This window comes from Notolepis coatsorum (genome assembly GCF_963971535.1).
Source record: "Notolepis coatsorum genome assembly, chromosome: 17".
Classification (NCBI taxonomy): domain Eukaryota; kingdom Metazoa; phylum Chordata; class Actinopteri; order Aulopiformes; family Paralepididae; genus Notolepis; species Notolepis coatsorum.
Window position 1 is genome coordinate 105007157 of NC_140181.1, and position 15000 is coordinate 105022156.

Sequence of the window (15000 nt, forward strand, 5' to 3'; positions counted from 1 at the left end):
AAAAGAGATGCATATGTAAATATCAATAATCATGTTATTAGACATAGGCAAACACGAAATATGTAAATATCAATAATCATGTTATTAGACATAGGCAAACACGAAATAAATCATGTCTTGAAAGTAAGCATGGGCTAATCAATGCTTCCTCTCTCTTCAAGGTGGACCACTTGATGATGAATCCCCTTCCCCGGCGTGGTGGTTCCGCTCAGCCCGGGGTTAATGGCAGGTCATTCTCCCACCTCCTGTGCTCCGCGCGTCCCTCGGCTCCCAGATTAGTTCTGCAGATTCTGGAAGGTTCCGTCTGGACACATACGGTACGGTAAGCACCGTGAAAGTGCTACCAGATGGGCACAATAGCAGCACACCTCACCTTTCCGGATTTTGACATCCACACATCCATCCATTCAGCAGAGCTTTTTGCCGGCTTATGTCTCATAAATATTCAAGCGCAACACATGTGCCCCTCTCAAAAATGCATGAATATAGTATTTCTGTTTCTCCGATGGGATTGGTCATGGTCATACAGTATTTGACCCAAGTTCAAGTTTTGTTTTATTTGTCACATGTATAAGGTACAAGTACATTACAGTGAAATGCTTGGTTCTGTATGAGCCTCCTGAGATTGTGCTTCATACAGTAAAAAAGTCAAAAGAATAAAGACCAAAACACTATACAAAATATACTATATGACTGGACGTTAATCTATAGGCTGCTAAACTTGTCGACTGTTTGATTGATTGATTTAAAATGTTATTAACAGATTGCAGAATGGGTACAATACAGTATGGCTCAATACACACAATTGTTAAGGGGATGCAGACCAGAGAAAGACTTTTGTCTTGTTTACATCAGGGTCCCCCATTTTCAATTCATCATAACATACATGCCATACATGACATCTGGGAAGATACTCCAGTCCTTCTACTCCGGAGCTGTAGAGAGCATCTTGACTGGAAACATCACTGCCTGGTATGGAAACAGCACGGCACAGGACAAGAAGGCCCTGCAGAGAGTGGTGCGCTCAGCCGAGCGTACCACGGGTATTGCACTACCAACCCTGCAGGCCCTATACAACAAGAGGTGCAAATCCAGAGCCTGCAGGATAATGAAAGACCCTCACCACCCCAACAACAGCCTGTTCAAGCTGCTGCGGTCAGGCAAACGCCTGCGAACACCAGCTACTAGGACAGAGAGACTTCGGCTCAGCTTCTTCCCCCAGGCCATCAGAGCCTTGAACACTGAACTCTCCACGCACAAGCACACATGAGCACACACACAACACACACACACACACTGTACACGCTCACACACTAGAAGCAGCCACTTTACCATGAGCACACTCTCTCTCACACACTCATGCTGCACACGCTCACACTTATGGTCACTTTACAAAAGGAAAGGTCACTTTAAGAATAGTATAACTTGAGATTGTATAATATAGCATTGTATAGCAGTGTACATAAAGACCCAGTGCCTCATCCGTAGCTAACAGTGTATTGCACTACCACAGGACCTAGCATGTCCTACCATGCTCTGTAAATAACTCATGTACCGATATGCCATACTTTGATTACTCGTATTATTGCACAATGTCGTTCTATTGGATTCTTCTTATATATATATTATTATTGTATTATGCACAATCGTTGCGTGGGCAAGACCCCCCGCATTTCATTGTATATACTTGTATGCTGTGACAAATAAAACTCTTGACTTGACTTGATACAGCAGACAGTAGCCTACTGTTGCATCTTCTAGACATTTATGACATACCAGATCTACAAATATACAGTAATGTTTGTGAGTACAAAAATAGTCTAAAAAGAGAGTAGCCTATATACATTTGAGGGGGAAGAAACTGTAACTTGTCTTTTGGTCAACTGCTATATGAATTGAAAATGGGGGACCCTGATGGAAACAAGACAAACGTCTTTCTCAGGTCTGCATCCCCTTAACAATTGTATGTATTGAGCCGTACTGTATTGTACCCATTCTGCAATCTGTTAAATAAAGTTTTCATTCATTCATTCATGCATATAATCTTCCCAGCAGCAGCCCCCCCCCACCCCCCCCCCTGACGACAAATTGAGAAATGTTATCTCTTGAATACAAGCACATGCTGATGCTGCTGACGCTAAACCGTGCAGCACAGCGGTTATTACGTTATTCATGGCTCTATTTGCCGCGGCAGATTCTCATTTCCTCTCTCTGGGGACTGGAGTCGCACTCCGCTCCCTGCCCTATAGCTTTGTGCGCGTTTAGTGCGCGTCCCCCGTCGCCACTTTCGGGCAGTTTTATTTGGGCAGCTGATAAGGTGCGTCTCGTGTTTACCTTGGCACGCGGCCACGGCCACGCGCGCATGCGTCAGCTCGGGCCACGTGGGGGGGGGGGGGGGGGGAGAGAAGTGCTGCGATAAGGCAACCAGAACCCCCCCCCCCCCACACACACACACACACTCTCTCTCTCTCTCTCTCCCCCCCTCTCTCTCTCTGTCTCCCTTTCTCTCCCTCTCTCTCTCTCTCTCTCTCTCTCTCACTCACTCACTCACTCACTCACTCACTCACTCACTCACACACACACACACACACACACACACACACACACACACACACACTCACACACACACACACTCACACTCACACACACACACACACACACACACACACACACACACACACACACACACACACACACACACACACACACTCACACACACACACACACACACACACGCACGCACACTGAACAGCACTCTGCTTGTCTTGTATGTGTAATATGTGTGTCCATGATGACGCAAGGTGGGGATAAGGGCTGTTATGGGGTCACACTGCCAAGCATCGGATATCATATCACCACCAGAGAGAGAGAGAGAGAGAGAGAGAGAGAGAGAGAGAGAGAGAGAGAGAGAGAGAGAGAGAGAGAGAGAGAGAGGTGTGACTGAGTGGCAGGGTTTGGTTACACTCAATCATACATGACACCAGAGGAAGTAAGCAGTATGTGTATGGGGGGGGGGGGGGGAGTGAGAGAGAGAGAGAGAGAGAGAGAGAGAGAGAGAGAGAGAGAGAGTGTGTGTGTGTGAGTGAGAGAGAGTGCGTGTGAGTGAGAGAGAGAGAGAGAGAGAGAGGGGGAGAGATATAGAGTGAGAGAGAGAGAGGGAGAGAGAGGGACAGAGAGAGAGAGAGAGAGAGGTCATGCACTCTGTGCATTATTTATAATAAACATGGATATAGTGGATATAGCATAATGGAGTTTTTTTTTAGTTTTGTGGCTTCTTTGACCATATCAACGTGGGTTATATTAACATGCATTCTTGAGTTTGTTCTTTGATATATAGATGGAAAAATGGAAAATAAGCTTTTTTTTTTATCCACTTTTTCTCCCATTTTCTATTTTTTTCCCATCCCAATTTTCGTATCGTCCAATTCAACCCTCCCCTGTCTCGAACGCTGTTTCTTGCCTCCCACAAGCCGGCTGCAATGTGGACTAAGTCATACATAGCACGAGTCCCCTCCGATACTCGAGGTAACAGCAGTCGCATCTTTCCACCTGCGCAGCTCGATCTTTCAGCGTCGGGGGTCTGGGCTTTGGAGGGGCCCCGCCCCCGTCGCTTCCTGATTCTACTGTGCAGGCGCACCAACCGACCTGTAGGAGTCGCTGTCCACAACGCCCGATCCCCACCCATCAGTTTTCCTCCCCCTAATACGGCCAATGTGTATTAGTGCGGACGACCCGCTAAACTGAAAGCAATGTGGAGCGCTGGGCTCGAACAGGGAGGCGAACCTGTTCGAGCCCAGTCTCCAGTATTCGTGGTGAGCGCCTTGCCCACTGCACCACGTAGCCGCCCCGAAAAATAAGCTTTTAAGAAGTTTCTTGATCCATTGTGATTCAGAATTATGTGTCTGTTTTCTCTGCTGTTTACTCTGCTGTTTACAAACGGCACCAATGCAAACGATTTTTTTACAGCAAATATAAAAACATGTGTCCATTCAAATCAAATCAAATCAAATCAAATGTATTTGTAAGGCCAGACAACACACGTTAATGTCCCCATTCCTATTTCTTATTTTCGGTGGTGTGGCTATACCCATTTCCTTATGCTTGGATCACTGATTGGGACTTTAAGACACGGGCAGCAGGGTAAACGGGCTACAGTCCACCCAACCTGCTTCCTCTCTGATAAAGAGTGACACCCCCTTGTACTCGTGCCCACACACCTTTTATAATGGACCATCCTTCCACACACACCCTCAGAAAACCATCTCACGTGCATGGAACCACTTACTAGTGTGGTACTGTATGTACACACACGCACACACACACATACCTGGGATGGGCATCAATGGGGTAAAAAGGCAAGGCTTCCATCTAGTGGCCTCGTGGCGTAACTGCAGTTGGTCCAATTTGCCCATTAGAGTAATTAAAGGGGCACTTCACAAAAAAAACAAAAACAATGCTGATTTATTTGGCACATAATTTCACACACACATCCAAAAACTCTAAACAGTTTTGCACACAGTCATTTAGTTTGACAGTTATTGAGAGTAAATTTAGTTTGACCAGTGATGTCATTGACCTAAGTCCACAGAAAACAAATCATTCTCCTCCCCTGCTCCCCGACTCTGGAATCAACTCCCATCACACATCAAAGAAGCCCCATCTGTGGAAACATTTAAGTCCCACCTCAAGACCCACCTGTTCAACCTTGCATACCCTCACTCCTGACCCCCCAACCCCTGCATCACTTACACTTACACACATGTACACACCTATATATTAGTATTATTAATTTATTATTATCTTTTAATTATTATTATTTATTTGAATTTTCTCTCTGTCTTGTCTCTAAGCCAGGGGTCAGCAACCTTTTTGACATGGAGTGCCTGTTTGAAATATAGTTGTAACTAGTGTGCCTCACCAATATTCCATGCATCGTAATATTTTTTTCTCATAATCAGGTATTTTTAATGATAATTTTTACATTATTACATCATTGTTGTTATTGTTATTATTAACTATATTATTATGATGGTTGTATCAACCCTAAATCTGAGTTGGGGGGGGGGAATGCAATGCAGACAAACAGCTGCATACAGTGCGACCATTTCACTCACATTTGCCCATTCATTTTTGGACACATCACACACCATCGGTGTGTGTACTGTACGTGTGCTGTCATAGCTCCACCTACAGGCCTAATGGAGAACACCAGGAGAACACCAGGATGTGAATGGAGGGTGAATGTGAGGTATATCGTGTAAATAAGTTTTGATTGATCGCAAGACTACACTGTAAAAAAAATAATAATAATAAGTTACCAGAACTTAAAAATATTGAGTTCAGTTACTGTGCATTAAGGTTTTCAGTTTTCAATCCATAATAAGTTAACAGAAAAATAAGTACACAACCACATTATTTCAACCTAATAAAACTATGTTTATTGTCATTGTTTTAAGAACACAAGTTGACTTGGTAATACTCACATTTTGAGTAAAAAAAATGGCTTTTAACATGTGCAATGTTCAATGAAATAGAAAAATAAATAATACAAATTGTTGATTAATCCCACTGGTCACAATGGTGACCGTAATAATGTTTTTGTTTTAAGGCTCTGCAAATGTTACTGAATGATGTAGCAATGTATTTCCAGCTAAATTGAAATAATAAACAAATAAAGGGTCTCAATTAAATATGTGGTAGTAAAAAGAACCTGTGGGAGGATTTCAACAAGATAAATGCGACAACAGTGCAAAATATTTCACTATAATATTTCAGAGCAAAAAAAAAAAAAAAAAAAATATATATATATATATATATTTATTTTTACTGCTGCCCCCTGTGCCTATGCAAATGCCCCCGCGTGCCTGCCTAGGGTTGCCGACCCCTGCTCTAAGCTGTCTCCCTTTCTCTGTAGTATCCCCACCATGTTGTCATTGTGAAAGTACTATGTTTGTCCATACTGTAATGCAATGTCTGTAAAGTGCTTTGAGATATCTTATGTAAGGCGCTATATAAAATACATTTATTATTATTATTATTATTATTATTATAGGGGACATTGAATCCTTGTGTTAGGTTAATTAAAGCTCAGTGAAATGATAAGGTAGCAGTCCCTGTAAGACACAACATTGCTATTCTTTCATCTACAATCATATCATGGAGCTGTAAGTTACACGAATACAAGGATTCAATGTCCCCGATTACCTCACTGGCCGTCTTATCCAAACGAATGTATTCTCAACTAGTGCAGTGCTCGTTCGGAGCAGACACACACACACACACACACACACACACACACACACACACACACACACACACACACACACACACACACACACACACACACACACACACACACACACACACACACACACACACACACACACACACACACACACACACACACACACACACACACACACACACACACACACACACACACACACACACACACACACACACACACACACACACACACACACACACACACACACACACACACACACACACACACACACACACACACACACACACACACACACACACACACACACACACACACACACACACACACACACACACACACACACACACACACACACACACACACACACACACACACACACACACACACACACACACACACACACACACACACACACACACACACACACACACACACACACACACACACACACACACACACACACACACACACACACACACACACACACACACACACACACACACACACACACACACACACACACACACACACACACACACACACACACACACACACACACACACACACACACACACACACACACACACACACACACACACACACACACACACACACACACACACACACACACACACACACACACACACACACACACACACACACATCATTCCAGAGAGGAGTGAGCTAACATGAACCCACCTGGCCAGGGAGCAGAGAGAGGGAGATGATAGAAAGAGAAAGAGAGAGAGTGGGGGGGGGGGGGTATAGATAGAGGGGGGTATAAATAGAGAGAGGGGGGGGGTATAGATAGATAGATAGAGGGGGGGTATATAGATACAGATATAGAGAAAGAGAGGGGGGTATAAATAGAGAGAGAGAGGGGGGGGGGGTATAGATAGAGAGAGAGGGGGGGTATATAGGTAGAGAGATAGAGAAAGAGAGAGAGGGGGTATAAATAGAGAGAGGGGGGGTATAGAAAGAGAGGGAGTGGGGGGGGGGGGTATATAGGTAGAGAAATAGAGAAAGAGAGAGAGGGGGGGTATAAATAGAGAGAGAGAGAGAGAGGGGGGGGGTATATATGTAGAGATAGAGAAAGAGAGAGAGGGGGGGGTATAAATAGAGAGAGAGAGAGAGAGGGGGGGGGGTATATAGGTAGAGAGATAGAGAAAGAGAGAGGGGGGGTATAAATAGAGAGGGGGGGTATAGAAAGAGAGAGAGAGAGTGGGGGGGGGGTATAGATAGAGAGAGAGGGGGGTATATATAGAGAGATAGAGAAAGAGAGAGGGGGGATATAAATAGATAAAGAGAGGGGGGGGGATATAAATAGAGAAATAGAGAGGGAGAGAGAGGGAGAGAGAGAGAGAGAGAGAGAGAGAGAGAGAGATTCACACTAATAACCACCTTGTCTCGTGAGTTAGTCAGGAATGCACTTTATTATCCCACACTTTAGAACAGGACACCAGAAGGCACTGGAGTGGTTTAGCACACAACCCTACCGCTGCATCACAGGAGTCACTGCAAGGTCAAAGCTAGGGTCAAAGGTCAGCTCAGGGTCAACCCACGTGCCGCACTCATGATCGCGGCACTATAGGAGGATCAACAGACGCCTCAATAAATCAATAAAAGTGCGTTTGACTATCAGCTGAATCCCATTCATTTGTCCAAACATTTTGCGTTGCTATGCACTCAGTTCACTGGCTTAGCAACAGAAATGGCCGTCAATGACCCTGAGCTGAACCACGCCCTGGGCCCCTGATTTCAAAAAAGCTGCCCCCAGCGTAAGAGTGCTGATCTGGGGTCAGTGGCCAGGGAACACTTCGTGACCTTATCCAAAACTGACTCTAGATCAGTACTCCCACTTTGAGAGGCTTTGAGAACACGGAGGCCTGATGATCTCCCCAAAAAGGACTATTGTATCACAGCAACAACGACTGGAGTCTGTAAGAAAGGTTCCTCGACACTCATCAGTGTGTGAAGACGAGCAGCTGTTACGGTTCATCCCACTGTCTGCTGTCTGGAGATCAGCTCCCTCAGCCTTGAAGCGGCTCTAGACACAAACCAGATCCCGCCGAGATGACCTTGAACTAGTGAACGTGGGGATAAGACAGACTGGATGCTGAGCCAAGGAGTTGGTGACTCAGGAAGAGAGAACAGAGGGAAACACACACGTCTGGAGATTTCAACTCAAGTTCATTTACAGAGAGTCCTCAAAAAAAATAAAAAAATTATTTTAAATTTTTTTCCCCCTTGCAATGTTATCAGTCTCCTGAAAAGACACAACCTTGAAATAGAATTTTTTTTTAAAACATTCATGTGATGTCTCCCCCACTGTAGAATAGAAGCGCTGCCCCCTAACATTCATGTGATGTCTCCCCCACTGTAGAATAGAAGCGCTGCCCCCTAACATTCATGTGATGTCTCCCCCACTGTAGAATAGAAGCGCTGCCTCCTCGTTTTCACTCTACACTTCGCTTGGGGGCCTCTAGGAAGCTTGGGGGCCTTTAGGAAGCTCAGGGCCCCTGGGAAACTCTGGGTCCTTTAGGAATCTCTGGTCCTCTAGGAAGCTTGGGGGCCTCTAGGAAGCTTGGGGGCCCTGGGAAGCTCGGGCCCCCTGGGGAAGCTCGGGCCCCTGGGGAAGCTCGGGCCCCCTGGGGAAGCTCGGGCCCCTGGGGAAGCTTGGGCCCCCTGGGAAGCTCGGGCCCCTGTGGAAGCTTGGGCCCCCTGGGGAAGCTCGGGCCCTTGGGAAGCTCTGGGCCCCTGGGAAGCTTGGGTGCCCCTGAGAAGCTCGGGGCCTCCCTGGGTGAGACTGGAGGTTTGGCACTGGGTGCAGAGCAGAGCAGAGCACACGCCACAGAGTAATGTAAGCGAACCCGAAGAGGAAAATAAAGGATGATGACAGATATTGTATAATACACAGAGGGAGAGTGTATTATGGATACTGTATAGTTATACACACTGGGAGAGTGTATGATGGATACTGTACACAGTTATACACACAGGGAGAGTGTATGATGGATACTGTATACAGTTATACACACAGGGAGAGTGTATTATGGATACTGTATACAGTTATACACACAGGGAGTGTATTATGGATACTGTATAGTTATACACACTGGGAGAGTGTATGATGGATATACTGTATACAGTTATACACACAGGGAGAGTGTATGATGGATATACTGTATACATTTATACACACAGGGAGTGTATGATGGATACTGTACACAGTTATACACACAGGGAGTGTATTATGGATACTGTACACAGTTATACACACAAGGAGTGTATTATGGATATACTGTATACAGTTATACACACAGGGAGTGTATGATGGATACTGTGTACAGTTATACACACTGGGAGAGTGTGTGATGGATATACTGTACAGTTATACACACAGGGAGTGTATGATGGATACTGTACAGTTATACACACTGGGAGTGTATTATGGATATACTGTATACAGTTATACACACAGGGAGAGTGTATTATGGATACTGTATACAGTTATACACACAGGGAGAGTGTATGATGGATACTGTACACAGTTATACACACAAGGAGTGTATTATGGATATACTGTATACAGTTATACACACAAGGAGTGTATTATGGATATACTGTATACAGTTATACACACAGGGAGTGTGTGATGGATACTGTACACAGTTATACACACAGGGAGAGTGTGTGATGGATACTGTACAGTTATACACACTGGGAGTGTATGATGGATATACAGTATCGACACACACGTCTGACTGGCATGGCAGTGGAGGAGACCTTCAGTTATGAAGCAGCAACGTGTTTCCAGTCAAACTGGATCAGCACCAGCCGACCTCACCCTCTCTCTCTCTCTCTCTCTCTCTCTCTCTCTCTCTCTCTCTCTCCCAGAACCCGATAGGACTGGACTCATGGCGTTTTTAGCCATTCCCGAAAACAAGTGTCGCAAGGAAAAGAAATATGGCAGATTCTTTTAGCAGTTCTCTCTTGTTACATTTCTATTGGTTCTATTGGTCGAGCGCAAGCTTTTTCTTTCCATCAGTCATGGTTCTTTATTACTTCACCTGCTTAAAAACAGTTCATTCTCTTGTTTTACTTCAAGAAAGAAAGAAAAAAAGATAGAAGGAAAGAAAGAAAGAAAGAAGGAAGGAAAGAAAGAAAGAAAGAAAGAAAGAAAGAAAGAAAGAAAGAAAGAAAGAAAGAAAGAAAGAAAGAAAGAAAGAAAGAAAGAAAGAAAGAAAGAAAGAAAGAAAGAAAGCAAAAAGGACACAAGTCATTGCTAGTAGGAACAGTAGAAGCACACAGAGTCTCTATCTCATCGAGACAGTGTCTTTTTTCTTCTCATGGAAATTAATAGTGCTCTGAGGAAAACGCTTCCGTCCGATCAAAATATCATCACAGCAGGAAAGTCTTTTTAATTCTACCAATCACAGCTAGGTAAAGAGTTCTCTTCCTGAAGGCGGCCAATCACATTTTGCGTGTCTCTCCGCCAAACGGGGGGGGGGGGGGGGGCCTCTTGAGGTGAATCAACCAAAAATCAGTTTCCTGATTTATAAACTCCTCTTCGTGCAGAGTGGGAGGAGCTTAATGCTACATGGTACTGAATAAAATATTGCTGAAAATAAAAAGAATATTATTAGAAATAATAATATACTCGATTAATCCCCTAAGAAATAAAAACAGTACAGTATGATGCTGCATTCTGTGAGGCATACGAACACTATAGTTCATCTTCAAAAATGTAAACAGTCTGTTCTTTCCTAAACGAAAGTCACATGTGAGGGGTTGATGTTGTTGTTGTTGTCTCAACTTGTTCCACCATCTCTCTTCTTCTTCTTCTTCTTTCTCTTTTTAGTTCAAATCCTGTCCGTCATGTGCTCAGCCAATCGGACGAGGGCCACGCAGCCGACCTATCAGGCAGCCGCGCTGAGCCCTTCTCGGCTTCCTGCGCACACGACGACTTGAACAAAAAGTGACACACACAGGGTGTCGTCGTCGTCGTCAGAGCAACCCGAGAGCGGGCGCGGGGGGGGGCGGGGCTTATTATAATAACAAGGCTGGTCATCTGGGGGGGGGCTGCTGCTGCTGCTGCTGCTGCAGCGCCCGGTGCGTGTACCCCGACAGCACGTCCCAGTTCCGCCACAGGAAGGCCAACAGGAGGACGAGGAGCAGGGTGCAGAAGGAGCGCGAGCGCGTCCTCATCAGCGGCACCACGCAGTTGGCCACGGTGGAGACGAAGACCAGCAGCACGGCCATGAGGGCCAGCAGCACGTTGATGAGCTTGCCGAGCAGCGTGCGCGCCGTGGCGTTCTCCAGGCCCTCCAGCTGGACCACCTGTTGCTGCTGCTGCTGAAGCTCCATCTTGGAGATCCGGGTCTGGCACGCCTCCAGGGACTCCTGCAGGGGGGGGGGCACACAGGACGACACCTCAGCTGGGTATACCACTTTTTATACAATGGCATGCAAATATCTTCATTCTGATTGGCTGAAACAGTCAAGGTAGCCGTTGTTATTTCGTATAACACACTCCACACACGACCCCAGATCCCTCCCACGACCGAATTACTTTTTCCGAATGAGTCCGCCATAGATAGACAAATGGAATGGTATGAATATATTTTTAACGAATCCTCCAAAAAAGATACAGTCAACTGGAATATGTTAGTTCGTTACACATATGTTGGATTATGTAATTGGTTTGTCATGACCCATTGTGAAACACAAGAAAAATCGCAAAAAAAAAAAAAAAAAAAAAAATGGCAGTAGATTTTTTTTATTTATTTTGTTGTCAGACTTGGATCTACTATTGGATCTACTTTCTCTGTGGAGGGTTTTGTGAATACATCTCCATTATGCTTCAATTACTGTGTGTTTATTGTATAGCAATAAGGTTGGGTGAATTTGGCCATTGTATAAAAGCCATTGTATAAAATTGGCACAACGACTAAATTGGGACGGGGAGAAAACAGAGAAAAATCTGAGAAAGAGAGATACAAAACAAAAAAAATACCTAGATGGTGTGTAGTGCAAGTGAAATGTGTGTGGCTGCACGTGTCAATACCTTCCAAGCTGTTTTAAAGAAATCTCATGTATAAATTCATCTGTCGGCTAAATGACTCTGGAAATGAGATCATTCTGGTTTTAATGGACATTAGGCTCCGTGCCACACGTTGCCACTCATCCATGTGGAGACATTGGCACAGCTGTCTATTTGTGCGTTGGTGTGTATTTTAACTAAGTGATGTTATTTTTGCCTGTTGTGTGTAATTTTATATAGGTTGTGTGTGTTTTATTTGTTTTATCTGGACCACGAGTCTGTATTAAAGTTTGATTGATTGATTATACACACAGAACAACACTGTAGCTGGGTATACACACACAGGGACTCCTGCATGGAGACAGATCAACACCTTAGCCGAGTATATCGTCCATAACATTACAAACGCCAGGGAACCCTGAGGTAAAAGTCTGGCTTTTAGAAAATGTTGCAGTATTAGCATATTGTATTTTATCTCGGGTAGCTACTGTATATTTATTTGATTTATTTATGCAAATTGTTTAGTTCTTAAGATTGTCTAATAAATAAAATGTAATAAAATATACACACATGGTAGACAAACTCTGGTTCTATGTTGAACACTGCTGCTCAACATAACAAGCGCCGCACCATGGGGCCTTCTGCTGGGCTGCTCCTCGCCTGTGGAGCGCCCTCCCTGACCACCTGAGAGCAGCACAGACCACTGCTGCCTTGTTTTTTTTAATTGCCTATGTTTTTAAAGTCTATGTTTTTAGATTTGGTTTCCAAATGTAGAGTGCACTATAAATTGAATGTATTATTATTATTATTATTATTATTATTATTATTGCATAGATCTTTCCAGAAGGATTCCTTCGCTAGGTGAACAGCTGGGGCCCCCCCGAGGGAACTTCCTGTCAGTTATTGTGTCAAATAACACTAAAGCAGGAAATAAACCGTTTACTTTAGAATGTTCATGCTGTCAAGTTAGAAAAGGTCTACTATAACAATGTGCGCCTACAACTATTATCACACAGACCTCTGGTTCCCTCTGTTGTCAGGGAAGGGAAGCGCGGGCAAGAGAAACTGAAATCTATGTCCTATATAGACAGGGGTGTAAAGTACTTGAGTAATTGTACTTCGTTACAATACTTGAGTACTGTTTTGGGGGATTTGTACTATACTCGAGTATTATTAGGTTTGTATACTTGTACTTTTACTCAATTACGTTTCAGAGGGAAAAAAACATACTTTTTACTCCTTACATTTAAAATGCAGACCTACAAAGTACAAAGTACAAATCTCGCAGGTCCAACAATTTTAATGAGTATATTTGTTAATAAATTTTTATAAGGAATATCTTATCTTAGAGTACACTGAAGAAGTGTGCTGTGTTAATAATTTACAGTTCAATGTTCTCTCAATGTACCTCTTAGAGAGAGGAAGAATGGGAGATAGACGGGGGAAGACATTCGGCAAAGGTCGCCGGGTCCGGGAGTCGAACCCGGGACGGCCGTGTTGCGCCACCCTGGCGCCCTATATTACATATATTATTAACAAATTGTTCTAAATAAATAATAATGATAATAAATAATTTGAAGTTTGAATTTTTTTTCTTTTTTTACAACTGAGGTAGGTAGATTACATTTTTAGAGACTAAAGTACAGAAAAGGGTACCGTTGGGTACCGGTACCGGTATCGGTTGAAATGTAAACGGTACCCGTTGCCTACATGCTTGATGCGCGCGCTCTGCTGCTTGTCTGCGTTGTGGGCCAGCTTGAGGTACTCCGCCACATTGTCGTCCCTGGCCGTCTGCTCGATCTTGATCTGCTCCGTGAGCTTGAGGATCTTCTGCTGCAGCTGGGCGATGGCCTGCTTGGTGCGCTGGGGGTCCGGCGTGCCGTCATCGCCCCCCGAGAAGGAGCCGTCCGCCCCATACGACACGGCCAGAGTGGTCTGGGCCAACCCGCTCACCTCCAACCGTTCAATCTGAGGGGAGAGAGAGGGGGGGGGGGAGGGGGTAAGAGATAAGATAAGGGCTCAGTGGCTCAGGAGGTATAGAGCGGTCTGGTCTGGTAGTCGGAAGGTTCCCGGTTCGATTCCCGCTCCTCCCGGGCAGCGTGTCCTTGAGCAAGACACTTAACCCCTAACTGCTCCCGATGTGCAGGTTGGCATGGTGTGTGAGTGAGTGAATGGGTGAATGTGCAGGAACAAAATTGTAAAACACTTTGGATAAAAGCACTATATAAAAATGCATCTTAAGAGAAGATATTCCTTTATTGATCCCCTTGGGGTTCATATAGCAGCATTGGGGATGGGGGGAGGTACAGGTATGGGCAGGGTAATACTAGAAGACGTAATACAGGCAATAAAACTATAGTAGGCTACAGTAGAAAAGTTAAATTAGGCAGTGTAAACTATATATATACTAACCTTACTGTCATGCACATGTCCTAATATACTCTGCAGCACTCAACACTTTGATGAACATTGTTACTCAGCTGATAGAGTTGTACCCTTCCTGCTGACTTGTTGCACAAAACTTCTAAGTCGCTTTGGATAAAAGCGTTCAGCTAAATGACTAAATGTAAATGTGTATAATTAACTCTGGATATACACATAATATGAGCAAGTAGGCAGTGTGATCAAAGGTGCAGATGAGGGTCTGTATGCCCTATCAGTTATATTATACATTACAATTGTATAATCCGTTATCCGTACCGAACCGTCT

At 44.4% G+C, this 15000-nt stretch overlaps 1 protein-coding gene across 1 annotated transcript in view; it reads right to left on the minus strand.

Annotated features, from left to right (window-relative positions):
* Positions 1 to 10764: 10764 nt before the first annotated feature.
* LOC311244202 (transmembrane and coiled-coil domains protein 1-like) overlaps positions 10765 to 15000 on the minus strand; it is a gene marked incomplete at its 5' end in the record, with an annotated part of 20138 nt that continues 15902 nt past the window's right edge. The window contains 2 exons of the mRNA XM_084333609.1: positions 10765 to 11650; positions 14001 to 14258. Coding sequence (XP_084189735.1) covers positions 11315 to 11650; positions 14001 to 14258 — 594 coding nt within the window. The 3' untranslated portion in view covers positions 10765 to 11314. The remainder of the gene's footprint in view (positions 11651 to 14000; positions 14259 to 15000) is intronic.